Here is a 19780-nt window from a genome sequence, read left to right on the forward strand (position 1 = left end):
CTCCTTAATGATGCCCACAAGATTGTCGTTCATTGCTTCAACAGTAAGGTCCTCTTCCTGAGTTAAAGCCGAATACCTGTTCTGTAGCTTGATTTGGAATTCCTCTATTTTCCCTCTCACCGCTAACTCATTGATTGGCTTCTTATGTACCAGTTTCTTCCGTTCCCTCCTCAAGTCTAGGCTAATTCGAGTTCTTACCATCCTGTGGTCACTGCAGCGCACATTGCCGAGCACGTCCACATCTTGTATTATGCCAGGGTTAGCGCAGAGTATGAAGTCTATTTCATTTCTAGTCTCGCCGTTCGGGTTCCTCCACGTCCACTTTCGCCTATCCCGCTTGCGGAAGAAGGTATTCATTATCCTCATGTTATTCTGTTCCGCAAACTCTACTAATAACTTGCCCCTGCTATTCTTAGTGCCTATGCCATATTCCCCCACTGCCTTGTCTCCAGCCTGCTTCTTGCCTACCTTGGCATTAAAGTCGCCCACTAGTATAGTGTATTTAGTTTTCACTCTACCCATCGCTGATTCCACGTCTTCACAGAAGCTTTCGACTTCCTGGTCATCATGACTGGATGTAGGGGCGCAGACCTGTACAATCTTCATTTTGTATCTCTTATTAAGTTCAACAACAAGACCTGCCACCCTTTCGTTAATGCTATAGAATTCCTGTATGTTACCAGCTATATTCTTATTAATCAGGAATCTGACTTCTAGTTCTCTTTTCTTCGCTAAGCCCCAGTAGCACAGGACGTGCCCGCTTTTTAGCACTGTATATGCTTCTTTTGGCCTCCTAACTTCACTGAGCCCTATTATATCCCATTTACTGCCCTCTAATTCCTCCAATAGCACTGCTAGACTTGCCTCACTAGATAACGTTCTAGCGTTAAACGTTGCCAGGTTCATATTCCAATGGCGGCCTGTCCGGGCACCAAGGAAGCAGAGCACCAGAGCACCAGAGCACCAAGGAAGCAGTTAAACGAGTGAGCACAATCAGCAGCCAGGCGGTGGGAAGGGGCACTGGCCTCCCTGCCTATTGTCACAAAAACTTACACCTCGCTCGCCGATCCGGCTGCCAGGCGCAAGCCGACGGAGCACAGGGGTCCGCTTTACGCTTTGCCCCGGCCTACAAGCGAGAGGTTTTTGTACATTTATTTATTCAGGGTTGGTCAGCCCGAGCAAGGCACCCGTGTATCGGTGCGTCGGCAATCACGAAGCAACTCGTTGAAGGGGGATAACAAAGCATTTAATCATACACAAAACTGATCAAGGACAATAAGGGAACAAAGAATTCAAAGTAGGAACGAACAAAATTGGCGAGAAGCACACACAATTGGAAACACGACCAGAACACACCATAATCAGGCAGGGTTACAACAACAGTAAACAAAGAAGTTGAGAGTTAACAGAAGAAAGAAGAAGAGGACAAGCCGGTGGACAGACCATATCGGAGCGTGGCGAAGAACGGGGACAGCTCGTGTGGCAGTCGTTGCGGCGATGGCTCGAAGGCGGCGGGCCCGGTGCGATGAAGCGCGCGCCTCGCCGTCAGGAATTCGGCCCCGCACGCCGCAGAAACTCATACAACCTTCTTCGCTGCCTATTTCCAACCGACTGTCCCCCTTCCCACCGAACTGCTAACGAGCTGGCGGAGGGAAGGCGCTGGTGAAAAACAGTGCTGTGCCCAGCGGTTATTTACGGGCGTTTTTTTCTCGGCGCCACCGAAGACAGCATGCGCACTGTCGATTTATGGCCCGGCCGTCTCCGCGATCCCGACCAGTGGAAGCGACCGAACAGTGGACACAGGGCGCACAACTCTCCTCACCATGCGCTCTGCCTGCTCCACTCTGGTAATCTTACACCGCGGCCAAGCCCCGACTCCGTTGAAGGGGACAGCGAAGCCGCCTCCGAAGAACAGCCGCTTGCGCGGCTCACAAAGCCGACTGCGTCTCCAGATGCCCCTTGACCACGGGCAGTCCTCTCCGCCCTCCCTCGCGGCCTCCTCCCGTAGACTCGGAACGGGATGCCCGAAAAACGCACTCTAAAGAAATCTATATATAACATGGTTGGCGCCGGTCTGTGACACCTATATAGTCTTGTCATATTAGCTCTGCCATTCCCCTATTTTGATTTTTTCATGCAACCCAGTTATAACAATTATCGGTTATAACAATGGAATTTTCGTGGCACTTGAATATTGTGAAAAGTGGGTTCGACTATACAGCATACATCACCCTTCGACTTTATACGGAATATCATGGCGGCATAGACGGCAGAAATTTGCCTGGAGTGTTTATATTGGTACGTGTGGAAAAACACAGATGAAACAGGTTATATACACGGTATTTACACTGAAGCCAGACCACCAGGCCGACACTCGCCCGTGCCAAGGGCACAGACCCACTTCGTCGTCGTCCTCGCGGCGACTCGTCCCTTGAGCATCGCTCGATGATATCATAATACTACCCCCCGGCGGCAAAAGTGCCGTCAAGGTGCTGTTAAATATCCAAGGCGTGTGGAGAGTTGTAGGGTTTGAGTCGGACGACGTGGACAATGTCACTGGTTGTCACAGCGGAGGACGTAGTAGGCGTGGCTAGAGCGATTTCGTAGGTGACATCGGTTACTTGGCAAAGCATACAATATGGGCCTGTGTAGCAGGAAAGCAGTTTTTCACAAAGGCCAACTTTGCGCGATGGTGACCAAAGCAACACGAGGGCGCTGGGCACAAAATGGACATCACGGTGATGGAGGTCGTAGTGTTGCTTTTGTTTGCTTTGAGAGACTTGTAGACAAGTGCGCGCAAGTTGGCGAGCATGGTCAGCATGGGCGATAGCATCACGGGCATAAGCGCTAGTTGAAGCTGTGGTGGACGGAAGCACAGTGTCCAGTGGTAGCGCCGGTTCACGGCCATACAAGAGGTAAAAAGGCGAAAAGCCAACAGTTTCGAGGCGGGAAGAGTTATACGCAAAGGTAATGCAAGGTAGAGCCTGGTCCCAGTCACGGTGGTCGTCTGAAACGTATTTAGATAGCATGTCTGTAAGGGTGCAGTTTAAACACTCAGTGACGCTGTTCGTTTGAGGGTGGTAGGAGGTGGTAAATTTATGCTGTATTGAGCAGGCATGCATGATGACGTCAATGACTTTGGCTAAGAATGTACGGCCACGGTCTGTTAGCAATTGACGCGGAGCACCATGAATCATCAAAATGATATCATGCAGGAGGAAGTCCGCAACATCAGTTGCGCAACTGGTCGGAAGAGTGCGGGTTACAGCGTAGTCCGCCACGACAGCAACCCACTCGTTTCCTGATGTAGATTCCGGAAATGGGACGAGAAGGTCTAAGCCAACATGATGGAAGGGCTTGGCAGGGATGTCGAGCGCGGCTGCAGGTAACCAGCGGGCATCTGGGAAGGCTTCTTGCGTCGTTGGCAAAGTTCACAAGCGGTGATGTAACGTCATATGGAACGGGCAAGGCCCGGCCAAAAATAACGGCAACGTACATGGTCATAGGTTCGAGACACGCCGAGGTGTCCTGCCGTTGGTGCGTCGTGGAGCTCTTCTAGAACGGCTGGGCGGAGTTGTTCAGATATGACAAGTAGGAACTCAGAGCCGTCTGGATGAAGGTTACAACGGTACAGAGTACCATCGTGGAGGACGAAGAGACGTAGAGTGGCGTAGGCCGGAGAGTGTTCAAAATGGTCGATGAGCGCTCTGATGTAGGCGTCACGACATTGCTCGTATGCGAAATGAAGCAGCTGTGACACAGAGAATAAACAAGCAGCACTGGTAATATTGGAGGAGTCAGGGTCGTCAACAGGGTAACGCGACAAGCTGTCAGAGTCTTGGTGCAGGCGGCCAGACTTGTAAACCATGGAATATGAAAATTCTTGTAGTCTCAAAGCCCATCGGCGAAGCCGGCCTGTGGGATCTTTTAGGGATGAGAGCCAGCAGAGAGTATGATGGTCAGTGACTACGGAAAAAGGGCGACCGTAGAGGTAAGGCCGGAACTTCGCAACAACCCAGACATTCTCGTTCCGTAATGGAATAGTTGTGCTCCGATGGTGCGAGGAGGCGGCTCGCATAAGCAATAACGCGATCCTGGCCACGCTGATGCTGGCCTAAGATGGCACCTACGCCATGACCGCTGGCATCTGTACACAATTCTGTAGGGGCCTCAGGGTCGAAGTGGGCGAGAATGGGTAGTGAGGAGAGAAGAGTGACGAGACGAGAGAATGCGCCGGCTTCTGCAGTACCCCACGAGAATCGTACGCCTTTCTTCAAAAGTTAGCGAGGGGTCTAGCAATTGCCGCAAGATCTTGAACAAAACGACAAAAGTACGAGCATAGCCTGACAAAACTTCGAACGTCTGTGGCTGTCTTGGGAACCGGAAAGTCTCGGACAGTGCGAGTTTTGTCGGGATCAGGCTGTACTCTGGAAGCATGAACGAGGTGGCCCAGAACAGTAATTTGGCGGCGGCCAAAACGACATTTCGACGAGTTAAGTTGCAGCTTCGCCTTTCGAAATACATGACGTATAGCTGTTAGACGCTCAAGGTGAGTGTCGAACGTGGGCGAGAAGACGGTGACGTCGTCGAGGTAGCAGAGACATGTGGACCATTTGAAACCACAGAGCAAGGAGTCCATCATACACTCAAAGGTGGCAGGGGCGTTGCATAATCCAAACGGCATTACTTTAAGTTGGTTTAGGCCATCAGGTGTGATGAACGCAGTTTTTTCCCTGTCCATATAGTCAACAGCAATCTGCCAGTATCCAGAACGAAGATCAATAGAAGAGAAAAAGTAGCTGGAACCGTGGAGGCAGTCAAGTGCGTCATCTATACGTGGGAGCTGGTAGACATCCTTCTTAGTAATGTTGTTCAGATGGCGGTAGGCTACACAGAAGCGCCACGTGCCATCCTTCTTAACCAGCACTACAGGTGATGCCCAGGGACTTGATGAAGGCTCAATGATGTTTTTATCTAGCATTTTGTTCACTTCATTTTGAATTACTCAGCGTTCCGATGCAGAAACTCGATACGGTCGTCGGTGAATAGGCGTAGCATCGCCAGTAAGAATACGGTGCTTGACCGCGAGTGTCTGGCCTAAAGGGCGATCGTCAATGTCGAAAATATCTCGGTAGGACGATAATACTTGGCAAAGCTCTTCAGCCTGCGCCGAGGACAGGTCCGTCGCAACCATTTTCTTTATATTGGGATTGGCACCCGAGGATGGCGCGAGGGGCCTGCTAAACTCGCGAGAATCATTGGTCAATAACGCTGCCACGTATTGGTCACCGAGATAATTAACGGTGGCAAGGCAAATACCTTGCGGTAGAATTTGCTTTGCCAATCCAAAGTTAAGATATGCATGCGATTGCGATTCGCAGTAATAGTAAGTATACTGTGAGGCACTGTAACGTCATACCTTATTAGAATGTCAGGCAGAGGAGTGACGAGGTACTCGCCATCAGGAACTGGTGGGAAAGACAACAGTTCAGTGTAGGCTATTGACTTTGGCTGCAGGCGAAGAAAACCGGTGGGACGTAAGCGGCACTGGGGTGTGTCAGAAGGTTCTGCGAGAATCAGCAACTCAAGGCAAAGGGTACTAGCAGAGCGGTCAATAAGAGCAGAATGCGCGGAGAGAAAATCGAGGCCGAGGGTGAGGTCATGGGGGCAATGAGCAATCACGGTGAAGAGGACAGGAGTGTGGCGGCCGGCGATGCCGACACGTGCCGTACGCATGCCGATGATACGCACAGTACCGCCATCCGCAACGCGGACGACGCCTGCCGACACTGGGGTGAGGAGCTTGTTCAGTTGTCGTCGGAAGGTAGCACTCATAATAGAAAGATGTGCACCTGTATCGATGAGTGCCATGACAGGATGGCCATCAACGTCAACGTCAAGAAGGTTTTCGTGTGTAACGTGAGCAGAGGATTTGAAGGCAGGGTGGACAACGCAGCTTCACCTCCAGAAGCTGCAGTGCCTAGTTTTCTGGCTGTATCCGGGAGGCGATAGGTGACGGAGAGAAGCGACGGGATTGGGGCGAACGAGACTGATGGCGTCGAGGTCAGGGAGAGCGGCTGTACCGAAGGTTCGGAGCAGGAGCATCAGCGGCAGTGGATTCGTGGCGGGTGGTATAGGGAACGGAAGGTCCAAAGGTGCGGCAATAAGCGGCGCTGTATGTTTGAGGAGGTGGTGGCCATCGGTTGCGGCAGTGACGAGCGGCGTGGCCGATGCGACAGCAGTGAAAGCAGATCAACTTGTCATCAGGGGTATGCCAATCGGACGGGTTGTGGCGAGATGTGGCGGAAAAGGACTGCCGAGGACGAGGAGGGCCGCTAGAGAACTGGGGAACGCTGAGTTGAGACAAGGAACACACGGAGTTGAGACCCATGTTCTGAAATTCCTGTCGGACAATGGCCTGAATCAGCGCAATCGTGGTTGCTGGTGGATCGAGAGGCATCGCGGAGAAAGCTGGCAAACAGGCAGCCTCGAGCTCGCGGCGAACACTACGGTTTACATCATCACAGGGGGTGGTCTGACGCGGTCGACCCTCACATGTCGACGTAGCAGCAGTGTTGGGTAGCCGCGTGATGTGATGTGTGATACGGCGGCTCTTAGCTTGTTCAAGGCAATGGCATTCTTTGATGATGGCGTCGATAGTCTAGACGTGACCAAAAACAAGCAAATTGAAAGCATCGTCGGCGATGCCTCTTAGCACATGCGGCACTTTATCTGCTTCAGACATCATATCGTCAGCTTTGCGGCAGAGAGCCAAGACGTCGAGGATGTATGAAACGTATGGCTCTGTAGATGTCTGAACACGAGACGCAAGAGCCTTTCTCGCGGCAGCCTTGCGCCCAATGGGGTCGCCGAACAGTTCCCTGAGCTTTTCTTTGAAACTGTCCCAACTGTTTATCTTGTCATCACGCGTTTGGTGCTACACGCGTGAGGTGCCGCCGAGATAAAAGATGACATTGGCGAGCATGATCGTTGGATCCCACCAGTTATTAGCACTGGCATGTTCATAGAGCTTGATCCATTCGTCAACGTTCTCTCCCTCCAGGCCAGACAACACACAAGGGTTGCGATAGCGATGTTGGGCAGCCATGATGATTGGAGCAGTCGGACAAGCCAAAGCCATTGCAGAGGCTGTCTTGTCACCAGGAGGCATGGTGACAAGCTCAATGTATCGACCACTCCGGAGTTCCGTGGTGAGGACGGGGATCGCTGACCTCCACCAGAATGTTACGTGTGGAAAAACACAGATGAAAGAGGCTATATACAGGGTATTTACACTGGAGCCAGACCACCAGGCCAACACTCGCCCGCGTCAAGGGCACAGACCCACTTCGTCGTCGTTCTTGCGGCGGCTCGTCCTTTGAGCATCGCTCGATGATATCGTAATAATGTAATTGCCATCACAATAAGAGTGTTTTGGGCAGCACATCACACTCACAAACACATAGTCACTACAGTTTAACAGCTAGCAGTGACCTATTATTCTACTTGAATCTACACAGGTCAGTTAAAGCTCATTCGCACCAGTGACACCGACACTGATCGCATGACCAAGTTGTTTGCAAAGTGACTAGTTGCAAATGGTTGCAAACAGCCACAAATGGTCTCAAATGGTCGCTTTTCTCGAAAAGCGACTATTTTAGAATAGTTGCTTGCTGCTACATTTTTCAGTTGTGTGACCGCAGTTGCAAAACTGCTGAACCAATCAGACGTGCGGGAGCAGGGCGTTTGTATACGCTGATACTTATTTTATGTGGCGACGCAATTGTGAGCAGATGGCGACAGGCTAGTCGCACTCGCTGGTGTGAGCATTGGTTGCTTTCAGTCGTTTTTTGGTTGACAGTTGCAAATGGTCGCATGACTGCCTCAAGTCAGTGTGATTGAGCCTTTAGCTATAACGAGCGCCTCTTCAGTTTATAGCCTAGCCCTATGCAAAGTTTTTCGGTGGCTGTCAAGTAGATCACTCCAAAAGGACTTCTTCTTGGGCAAGTTGGTGCTTAGATTTCCTAAGTATACTTTGTGGCGCAAAATACATTTCTGGAAAAGGGACAGAAGAAAGGGAGTCTCCCTTCCCTTTCCCTTTCTCCCTTTCTTCTGTCCCTTTTCCAGAAATGTATTTTGCGCCACAAAGTATACCTAGGAAAGTAGATCACTCATGGTACAGGGCCGTAATAATGACAGGGTGGACCAGGTAGCCAACTACGCTCGCCTTCAAGACCGGGACTACAACAGACAGGCTGCGGCCGAATGTACCAGGTTGGTGTGCCCATACACACCAACCAGTACGTCTGGCTGGAAGCAGCAGGGACAGGCGCTTGAGAAGATCGGTAGCCGCCCGGGGTGATTTGCCGGATGTCTCTTCTGATTGAACCCGTTGCATCTGATCTGTCCCGATCAAATCTTGCAGCACCTTCTCCTCATGCGCCGCACCACAGCTCACCACCACATGCGCGTCTTCCTCTTTGGAATCAATTGCGTTGCGGTCTCTCATTGTCACTTATCCAGCACAATTGTCCCTATTCTTGTCACTGCTGGCATGTATTCTCTTGTACTTCCTAGCTCAATTCCAAAAGGATCAAATGCTTTACATGCATGCTTTGAGACAATTTTTGATTGTCTGATATGTGAAATACCCACTGGCACTGTCACTTCTGTTTTATTACTTAAATGAGGTTTTATTGGCACTAATAGTGATCGAAACAGGTTTGAGGATGGCGATGCAGGTGAAAACTGATGTTTCTTTGGCAAAATGAGCCAGGACTCAGAAGCAAGAATAGTAACTTTTTTTTTTTTACAGAAGCAGCAAAAACCTCAAATACCTAACTTGCTTACTTGTATAAGTTGTCCTGAAAAAATCACACAGAATTGCTTATTGAGCACAAACTTTGCTGAGGACAGTCTTTCTTGGTATGGTATGAAGAACTTTACTGGGTCCTGAAGGTCAACCCTAGGTTGACGCGGGCCGCTTTCACTTTGGGACCGTCAGGCCAAGCCCTTCAGCCACATCACGGGCCTTCTGGACTGCCCGTAATTGGTCAGAGAGTGATTCACCGTGTAGCATTTGCCGCCACCATTCTTGTTCCTTGTCACAGTCTGTGAAGACCGTGCGGCAGTGCCAAAGAATGCGGTCAAGAGTAATGATGCCATTGCACTTATTACAATTGGTTTGAGTTTCCCTCTCCGGATAGATCCTGTTAATAAAATCTGGACTTGGGTATGTTCTTGTCTGTAGCAAACGTAATGTGACAGCTTGGGCTCTGCAAAGCTTACCGTGTGCCAATGGGTATTCCCTTCTGCTTAAATAATAGTGCTTCGTGATTTCGTTATATGTTAATAGTCGATCCCTGTGTTCCCCGGGTGGAGCGTCAGTTGCTCGGTCTTGAAGAGCACGGCTAGAAAGCCCTCGTGCTGCTTCATTTGCCACCTCATTGAGGTTTCTCCGAGCTCCGTCCACCACCCCCAGATGTGCCGAAAACCAGCGGATTTCAATCCTCTCACTGTTGACCTTCTCTAGTAATTTTGTTGCTATCCATGTCACATATCCGGTAGTAAAGTTGCGTATGGCTGTTCTACAGTCGCTGTAAATATGTGTCCACCGATTAGCCCGGATGGCTAAGGCGATTGCTACTTGTTCTGCTACTGTTGGGTCCTTGGTATAGACAGTGATGGCATCCCGTATGTTACCTTGAGTGTCTACAACAATGGCGGTATCCGCATCCTTATTTTCAACCCAGGCAGCGTCAACGAACACCACCTGCTGCTTATGTTGATCTATGTCTTGAAGGAGTGCCTTTGCCCTTGCCTTCTGTCTATCGAGGTTATGTGTCGGGTTCACATTCCTAGGGAATGGGGTCGTCTTCATTGTTTCTCATAGTCCTGCTTGCGATTCTGTTAATTCTTCTTCGTTGGTGTGGTTGTTAATTTCTATGCCAATTTCTTTAAGTAGTGCCCTCCCAGGTCATGTCCCCATTAGTCTCTCCTGGTGGGCCTCCTGTTGAGCCTCAGCTATCTCTTCTAGTGTGTTATGCAGCCCTAGGTGCGATAAGCTATCATTGGCCGTACTGATGGGAAGTCCTAGTGCAGTTTTTATAAGTCGTCTGATTAAAGCGTTTAGCTTGTTCTTATCAGCCTGTGTCCATTGTAGCATGCCTGCCACGTACGAGAAGCGGCAAAAGGCGAATGCATGTACCAATCTTATGGCACTGTCTTCTCCTAGTCCCTTATGCCTGTTAGTAATTCTACGCAGAAGCCTAATGACTTCTTCTGACTTGTTAGAGATATGTTGTATCATCCTGCAATTAGATCCATTCGCTTGCAGGAGAAGTCCTAGCACTCTAATAGTCTCCACCTGCCTGATTGCTTCTCCATTCTTGGCGTTACTCCCAATTTTATGTATCACGTATATTTCTAGCATCTTTCATACGTCAATGCCAGAGATATTGCCGTTTAAAAATGTGCACTCATCCCAAAGTATATCTGCTACTGGTGGTACCAGTCCTCCCAGTGGTATTGTTACTATTGGTACCAGAGTGGTATCATATTGCTGGTACCACTGCACATGGAGTAATGATGGCACTAGTAGTGGTACCCAGAGGTATTGGTTGGTGCCAAAGGTAAGAAAAGCATTGTTGCATTCTTTCCTCGTGACATCTAGCATTTTGAGAGGTTGTTGGGATGCTACTGTGACTGGTTGAAGACACTAATGCTGTCGTTTGAGAGGTTGCGAGCCTCTCAGAATAAATTATCTTCCCCATTCTTACCCCAAACTCGCGCAGGAAGACAGTTTTTCATCGATTTCAACTGGAGGTTGAATTGCCTTCCAAATTGTTGCACCACACACACACACACATATGCACGCACACATGCATACACAAAATTCAACTCGTGGACAATGCCAGCCTTAAAAAAAAAAGGGCTCCTTACTGAATTTGCTGCAGTGTTTGTTGACAAACAATCTTCACTCCAGTGAGGCACAGTGTCTCCTGGAAATGAAACAGAAGCCAGTGATTTCTTGTGTATGCTCTGCATGCCCAGATGGACAGAGAAAAGTCAGCAATGCCATGCTCAAAAGTGAAAAATGGGTGACTCAACTCAAAGCGCGAACTACCAGAACACAAGCTTGTTCCTTAGCTTGTGTGCCAGTAGTTTACGCTCTTAATTTAGCAATGCCATGCTGTAGCATGAACTACAGCAGTCAAGGCAAATGACGCATTGCGTGAACGGAATAATGAAGGAAGCATGAGGCACAAAGTGCTGATAGAAACCGGCATATAATGCACCTGCTAAAACTCGGAAACCTAAAATGCATTCTACATCAGCAGATCAAGTCAGTGCGCAGCTGGTCAGCACCGCACTTGACTTATGTATACACTGATGCCCTTGCTACTCATAACTTCATTTACTGCAAACAATAAACAAACCTGCTCCAAAGACTGCATCAAACGACCTGTGCTCCTGATGAGGGGTGACATGCTGGTGGAAGCGATCTGCACACACGGCAAAGAGGTCGTCTTCTCTGTCATCATCAAAGATGCTCTCACTAAATGGTGCCTGCATTCAAAATACAACAAGCCAAGATGTATGCACTGAAAGATAAACAGGGTAATATCAGCAATTTCAAAGATACAGTAAAAACAGCGGAATAATTCTGCACTGACCTGTACAGTACCCAGAGCAGCTACAATCCCTCAATGTGAAGTAGTAATGAACAGGTTACAAAGGCTCTTTCTATAACTAGCAATGAAGTCTGAAGGGCTTTGCAAAACATGAAACGGTGAGAAGTGGCAGGAGAAGATGGACTACCAGTCAGTTTAATGAAAGATGTAGGAGACATAATGCTTGAAAAACTAGTGGTCATTTATACGAACTGTCTTCAAGGGTCTCAGAGAACTGGAGTGAATGGATGGATGGATGGAAGACTTTATTAATTGGGGGAAGGTTGGAAGATGGTGGGTTGTTGGTCGCACTAAGTGGCCGGGAGTCCCTGGCTCTCGGCGACCTCTTTGGCCTGCTCGACGGCATGGAGTTGTATTGCTGGGTTGGAGTTGAGCAGCACAGCCTCCCACTGCTCTGAAGTAAGTTTCGGAGGAGGCAAGTCCTCCAGACAATTCCAAAGTATGAAGAATGTCAACATCCACTAAAAGGGAGACGTTAAAGAATTGAACAATTATAGGCCCATTAGCTTACTTTCAGTATTGTATAAAATATTCACCAAGATAATTTCCAATAAGATAAGGGCATCACTCGAACTCAGTCAACCAGGAGAACAGGCTAGTTTCAGGAAGGGTTATGCTACAATGAATCACATGCATGTCATCAATCAGGTAATCGAGAAATCCGAAGAGTACAATCAACCTCTCTATACGACTTTTATAGATTACGAAAAGGCATTTGATTCAGTAAAGATACCAGAAGTCATAGAGGCATTACATAATCAAGGAGTAAAGGATGCTTACATAAATATCTTGGAAAATATCTACAGAGATTGCACAGCTGCCTTTATTTTCCACAAGTAGGATGATGATGATATGTGGTGTTTAATGATGAAAGGGCTAGGTATGGCCAAAGAATGGCATGACAAATGGTCATTTTAACGATGTACTGTGAATGGCATGGACAGTGAATTCATCATGGCAGATGTGACATGACTGTAAAAGGGCCTAAAAACTGTTGCTGTAAACGGCGTAAACTATATAGGTACTAAAATGATGACACTGATTAGTTAGGGACATGGGCGATGGCAACTGGGTTTCGTTAAAAACATGATGCAACAAAACAAAACATAACAGTGACACTAGAGCTTCAAGAGAGCCCTTAAATAGAAAGGCTGTTAGTTGTGTGCTAAAAATTACCTGTCCAAATGATTTCCAGAGTATATGTTTCAGCTAAAAACTAATTTCGGGTTAAAAAGTGGTTCATCGTTAAGAAAAAATGCAAGGTGAAGAGGTTTATTTTCACGATATGCAGAAGGGAAATACTTTATCATCTCGGTTTCTATTGCAGGGCACTGAATAAGAACATGGAGTACTGCCAGATTATTGCCGCACTTACTACAAGTCAGAGGATCGCCCCCACTCAAGAGATAAGAGTGAGTACCATAAGTGTGTCCTATTCTTAATTGGCAAGGAAGTGTTTTCTTGTACCGTGCTGTTTTCTCACTTATCCAGTTCCCTAATTTTGGTTTTATCATATGTAGTTTATTCAATGTTTGTGTATCCCACTCTCCTTGCCAATGAATCCTCAGTTTACGACGTAGAAAAGACTTTAGGTCTGTGGCAGGGATAGGGACATTACCATCTGTGTAGCTAAAACTCACTGACGTAGCATTTTCGTCAGCAGCTACGTTGCCTTTTATACCTTTACGGCGAGGTACCCAGCATAAGACCATTGCTTGGTTGCACATATATGCAGAGCACAATAAGTTATACAACTCATTCAAAATGGAATTCTTATGTTTTTGTAAGCTAATTAGTGTTCTCACGACACTTAACGAGTCTGTGAAGAGAACAGCCTTAGTGACATTTGTGAGCCTTATGTGTTTAATAGTTGAGAATATAGCGTATGCTTCCACTGTAAGGACACTGGCGTGGGTTTAGTGCCCCAAATGTTGAAAATGAGGGTCCGAGTGCTGCGTAAGCAACACCAGCAGGAGACTTCGAAACAACTGTGCAAAATTCCTCCCAGGAGTACTTCTCTTTAAGTTCAAGAAAATGCGATTGTATGTGAGCCTCAGGTGCTCGTTTCTATATTTCTAAGAAAAAGATGTCACATTGGATAGTCAGGCACTCCCAAGGCGGTGGGAGCCGAGTAGGAGCCGTTGGGACATTCTCTGAAAAAGGGACCCCTGTTTTTCCCGAGAGTGCTTCCAACTGGAGGGACAGAGGAGGCCGGATGGCTGGGCGGTTACGGACTAGCCTGGCAGTGGACAAGTCACCAATTGTAATATGACATGAATGCCAAATATCTGATTTAACTTCCAGGGCGTAACAGAAAGTTAATAACGTTCTTTGTAGATGTAGAGGCCATTTGTTGGATTCAACGTACAGGCTTTCTATAGGACTAGTCCTGAAAGCACCTCTAGCAAGACGGATACCCAAGTGGTGAATCAAATCTAACATCTTCAAGGCGCTAGGCATAAGAGAGCTATACACTATGGCACCGTAGTCGAGGCGTGACCTTATCAGACTTTTATACAAGCTTGAGAGACGCCTTCTGTCACTTCCCCAGGATGTATAGGACAAGAGCTTCAGAAGATTCATTGTATTCATACACTTTGCCTTCAGATATTTCACGTGGGGGATAAATGTTAATTTAGAGTCTAAAATAAGGCCCAAAAATTTATGTTCATGGCTCACAGGGAGATGTTGTTGATTAAGATAAATAACAGGATCACATAATATACCTCTCTTGTTCGAGAAGAGAACACACGTGCTTTTTTGCGGGTTTAATTTAAACACATTCTCGTCAGTCCACTTTGACAATTTGTTTAGCCCAAGCTGTACATGTCACTCACAGATGAAAATACTACATGATTTAAAACCTATTTGTACGTCATCCACATACACAGAATAAAACATTGTATGTGGTATGATAGTATAAAGCAAGTTAATTTTGTGATCAATAGAGTGCAGCTAAGCACACCACCTTGTGGTGCACCCGTTTCCTATGTAAATATAATGAGATAGCACATTACCAACTTGACATGGAACGTGCGGTTACACAGACAACTTTGGATGACATTCAGCAAATTGCCTCGGACTCCCATTTCAGCCAAGTCGCGGAGAATTCTTAAAAACCACGTGGTGTCATATGCCTTCTCCATGTCAATAAATAATGACCAAAAGAACTGCTTATGCACAAAAGCGTCGCGAATATTCGTCTCGATGCGGACAAGGTGATCAGTTGTGGATGTACCTTCCCTGAAACCACACTGTAGGGGATCTAATAGTTTGGTACTCTCAAGAAAATGAAGGAGGCGCTGGTTAACCATTTTCTCAAACAGTTTACATAGGCAACTTGTCAAGGCTATAGGCCTATAGCTGTTGACTGAAGTGGGGTCCTTGTCATCTTTTAGTATTGGTATGATTATTGCTTCCTTCCAGGCAGATGGAATGCAGCCGGCAGAGAACACGAAGTTGAAAAGTGACAGTAGTTTTGTGGGTTTCAGAGTGTAGGTGTTTGACCATTTCATACACTATTCTGTCACTTCCTGGAGCGGACTTGTTACAGCCATTTAGTGCAGCCTGAAATTTCGCCATGTTAAATGGACGGTTGTAAGGTTGATTACTACTTCCTTTCTGACCCAGAGGTAGTTGCTTCGCTTGTTGCCGGTATCTCAGAAATGTATCTGAGTACAGTTGAACCCGACTATGTCGAACCTGTTTACATTGAATTATTCTATATATTGAACAATTTCTGGACAAGGTATAGTTACAATGAGCATTTATAGCAAAAATGCCGCTTACATCGAACAAAAATAGCAGCGACTCCCGATATATCAAACGTCAAGTTGCGGAAAAATGCCCCCAGAAGTTGGCTTTGCCTCGTAGTGGCGGGGAAACCCGGCGGCGCGGTTCCATCCAACCGCTCTCCCTACCGTGACTGCGCTGAGTTGAGCGAGCCGTTGACACCCCCCTGCAAAAAATGATCCTGGCCCACCCGCGGCGCTTGCTCAGACAGCCAATCAGAGGTTCTTGTGTACTCGTCGTGCAAGATGGCGAAAGTGCGAGTTGTCTCGCTCATGGTCTTGCTGCTTTTCTGGTTCATTGTGTGTGCGTCTTGTGGGCCTTCTCCCGCACTGTTGCCGTGATTAAGTGGCAGAATTCGTCTTTCGCCGTGAAGCTCTAAATCATAAATCAGGTCAAACGCGGTGACAAGTCGGATGTCCCCGCAGGATGCAAGATTCCAAGGAGCACTCTCAGCACGATATTGAAAAATAAGGGGAGATTAGGGCTAAAGCACCAAACTCGCGACCCGGTGCCCATGGCGCCCGACGTGTACGCACGGCTGTGTACGAGTGGTTCATGCGAAAATGCTTCAGCCGTGCCGGCTTCTGCGTGCTCGGTGATGACTGTAAATTCTGATGAATGCAACGAAGCCGTTGCCGGTGTTGCCAAAGTTTGGAGCGAGCTGTCAGAATTTCCGGAAGCTGTTGAAGAATCAACGGTGGATGAGTTTGTGAGCGCAAATGATGGTGTCGCGACCACAGGAGAGCCCGAAAACAAAGACTACATTGCCGTCATCGTACCGAGCACAAGTGAAATTGGGCCCAATGAGGAAAGCAACGACGGTCCTTTGCCCACGTCCTCCGAAGTGATTGGTGCGCTCGCACTAGTCCAGTGCTTTTGCGCGAATACGGAAGGTTGCGGCCTCAGCTGCTCCGACTCCTTAGACAATCTGGAGAAGTGCGTGCGTCGCTGGCAGCGAAATTTCCCAAGCAGAAGAAAATGCAGGACTATTTCATGCGAAACTAAGCTAATTCCATCAATAAAGTGATTTTATAAATGGTATGTGCTTTTATGACATCCAATTATTTAGCAGGCTTATATCAAATTATGCTCTATATCGAACTGATAGGCGTTCTTTTGAGAGTTTGATATAGCTAGGCTCGACTGTAATGGGATGAACTAGAAATCTTTTTAAAATGTGCCCCTAGAGAATCAGCTTGGTCAATAAGTGTGTCTCCTTTTGTAGTTACCAATGGTAGAGCATGAGTTTCGTGGCCTTTTGTTTTGTTTACCCTGCTGCAGGCTTTTTTTTTGTCTGTATATGAATTAATACTAGAGATGTATTTTTGCCAGCTTTCCTTTTTGGCATGGCGGCACGTTCTTCTACCTTCAGACTTTATTTTCTTGGAGGTGATGAAGTTCTCGGTAGTTGGAGAGTCGCGAAGGCGACTCCAAGCCTTATTTTGATTTTTGCGAGCTTCCTTACACTGCTCATTCCACCAAGGAATACGTCGTTTAGAGGGCGACCCACTCGTTTCAGGGATACATATTGATGCAGCATCAGTTATATATGCCGTCAAATATGACACTGCATCATCGATTGAGAGAGTACAGATGCCATCCCAAGTCAAATGTGTCAGTTCTGTGTATCATTTCCAGCCAGCACAGTCAACCTTCCAACGGGGCAGATGTGGTGAACACTTATAGCCTTTTGTTACCTTTAAGACAATTGGGAAGTAGTGACTCCAATATGAATTTCTGATCACGTTCCACTCCATGTATGGCACGAGCGTACATGATGTGATACTTAAATCAATAGATGAGAACGTTTTCTTTGCTAAGCTGTAGCATGTGGGTTCTTTCTTGTTTAGTAAGCATGCACTTGTGGATAAAAGGAAGTTTTCTAATAAGCGCCCTCTGGTATCACAATGAGAATCTCTCCAGAGGGTGTTATGTGCATTTAAATCGCCTACTACAATGTAAGGATCGGGGGGTTCTGCAATAAAGCTCTGAAACTCTGTCCTGGAAAGTTGATGGCTGGAAGGGAGTGATCAGGGAGTGGGAGGAAACTAGAAGCCATATGTAGCATTACTGTATTTGGCAGAAGTGCCCGCCGCCCACTCTGGATACCAACCTGGGAACGTCACAGGAATAGAAAAATTATATTCTGTGTACGCCAGCGATACGCTCCCATTATAACCTAATATATATATATATATATATATATATATATATATATATATATATATATATATATATATATATATACGCACGCCGAAGACTGGATATATTACACAAGGTTAACCCTTGCCGCCCAAAAACTAGGAAGTTAAAAGAAATGAATAGAAGACAGGAAGAATGGAAAAGGGGGTGAGAAAGACAAAGATTGTAGAGGAGGACAGGAAAAGGCGACTGCTGATTTCCTCCAGGTGGGTCAGTCTGGAGGTGTCGTCTACGTGAAGCAGAGGCCAAAGAGGTGTGTTGTCTTCTCCATGGGGCCTTAAAGGTCCAAACACCCAGCGTCGGCTTAACCCCAAGGATCCCCGTTTCTTCAGGCATGGCTAAGCCACGCACGGCTAAATGTGGGAGGTTCCAAACCTCCTGTGCTCGGGTACGTGGTGTCGCAACACACCAAATGCCTGCTTGTGCAGATGCCCCTGTGGGACAAGAAAAGTAGGAAGATACCTATAAAGAAAGAGGTCAGACAAGGAGAAACAATCTCTCCAATGCTATTCACTGCGTGCTTGGAAGAAGTATTCAAGCTATTAAACTGGGAAGGCTTGAGAGGAAGGGTTGACGGCAAATATCCCAGCAACCTTCGATTTGCAGATGACATTGTCCTGTTCAACAACACGGGGGACGAGTAGAAAAGAACAACTAATAGGAAAGAAGAGAAGCATACAAAAAGCATGTTCCTAGAGTTGGCAATAAAAAGATGACTGTGGCAGTAATCACATTAACCTACTACAGTAAAAAGAAGCCACTCAATAACGAGCATGTGGCAAGGTTCCTGAGATCATGTTTAATGAAAAAGTTCAACAAGGTTCACAGCAACCAGTGAGGTAAAAGACGTATAAAGATATATTAGATTATGTTATACTGTATACTTTAAACTCGCATATCCTTCCGAGATGACGTCTCTTACTGCTGCTATGGCTCCATTATGTTTTAATTCTGAGCCGATGCGACACACCTGGCATACGACATAGACTGGTGGTACTCCATGTACCTCTACCACTTGAAAGTTAAACAAGTAAGGTTGAGCTAGCAATCAGTAATGGACAGCATGTAGTACGTTTAGCTGTACTTTGTTCCCTACCACTGGCATTTACATCTGAAAAATATATGATAGCACTGAGTGCGACCACACATGCCAACGATGCTGAGAGTAAGCCATGTTTTTTGTTTGTGCGACTGGTGTCAGTGTGACGGGGTGGTGGTGTTTGCTTTGTGTGCTGTGTTGAGGTTGTGGTGATCCAATGCGGCATACGGAAACATCGCATCAAGTGTATCATGGCACCAACAGTACCCGCGCAGACTGCGCTGGGGAATGCCGGCAAGCGGGTGCCGGAAGGCCTAGGATTTGTCGCCTTCCGATGCGCTCCCTGCTGATGCCGAAAATGTTCTGCCGAGAGCTGCGCAATGGTTGCATTGCGATTCCGGACACCGTCTCATTTGACAGTTTCACAGGTGCTGACACTGCTGTACTCACATGCGCAGAACTCGACGACGGTGAGATCATTCGTCAGGTTTCTGCTGCACCGCCGAACGACGCCTCTGAGTCGGAAGATGACGCACCATGTGCTACGCTGCTGTCGCATGCGGAGCGTGTACAAGCAGTGACTGTGCTTTCAGCAGCCTATAGTGACTGTACGAACCTCTCCGAGGTTCACGTTTATCTGATTGCGTGTAAACTAAACAGCGTGCAACAGCGCATTCACGATTTGTTCAAGCCTACTCCGAGCCCGAATAAGTGCGTAAAAATAAAGGATGTCTTTTTTTGTTCTTAATCTGCTTTTTCGGACACCTATTTATTCAGACATTTCTGCAGTCCCCGTGAGGTTCGAATAAATGGTCAGCAACTGTGGATGTAACTGGATGCATATATCCAATTAAAGCTAGGATATATATATATATATATATATAGATATATATATATATATATATATATATATATATATATATATGTATGTATGTATGTATGTATGTATGTATATATATATAAAAGTATCGTGGCAAATGCTATGAATTGCAACTGGAGTAGCCCCTGCGTTCAATGTGAGGTGCGCACCAATGTAGTCATTGCTGTCCCTGTT

General features: G+C 47.1%; 1 protein-coding gene across 1 annotated transcript in view; it reads right to left on the reverse strand.

The window, feature by feature from the left end:
- LOC135912598 (WASH complex subunit 2-like) overlaps positions 1-19780 on the reverse strand; it is a 278899-nt gene that overhangs the window by 9798 nt on the left and 249321 nt on the right. Inside the window, exons 26-27 of the mRNA XM_065445097.2 lie at positions 11439-11568; positions 10942-11000 (exon numbers count right to left, since the gene is read on the reverse strand). Of these exons, the coding sequence (XP_065301169.2) occupies positions 10942-11000; positions 11439-11568 (189 nt within the window). The remainder of the gene's footprint in view (positions 1-10941; positions 11001-11438; positions 11569-19780) is intronic.

Source organism: Dermacentor albipictus, chromosome 9, assembly GCF_038994185.2.
Source record: "Dermacentor albipictus isolate Rhodes 1998 colony chromosome 9, USDA_Dalb.pri_finalv2, whole genome shotgun sequence".
NCBI classification, from domain to species: Eukaryota; Metazoa; Arthropoda; class Arachnida; order Ixodida; family Ixodidae; genus Dermacentor; species Dermacentor albipictus.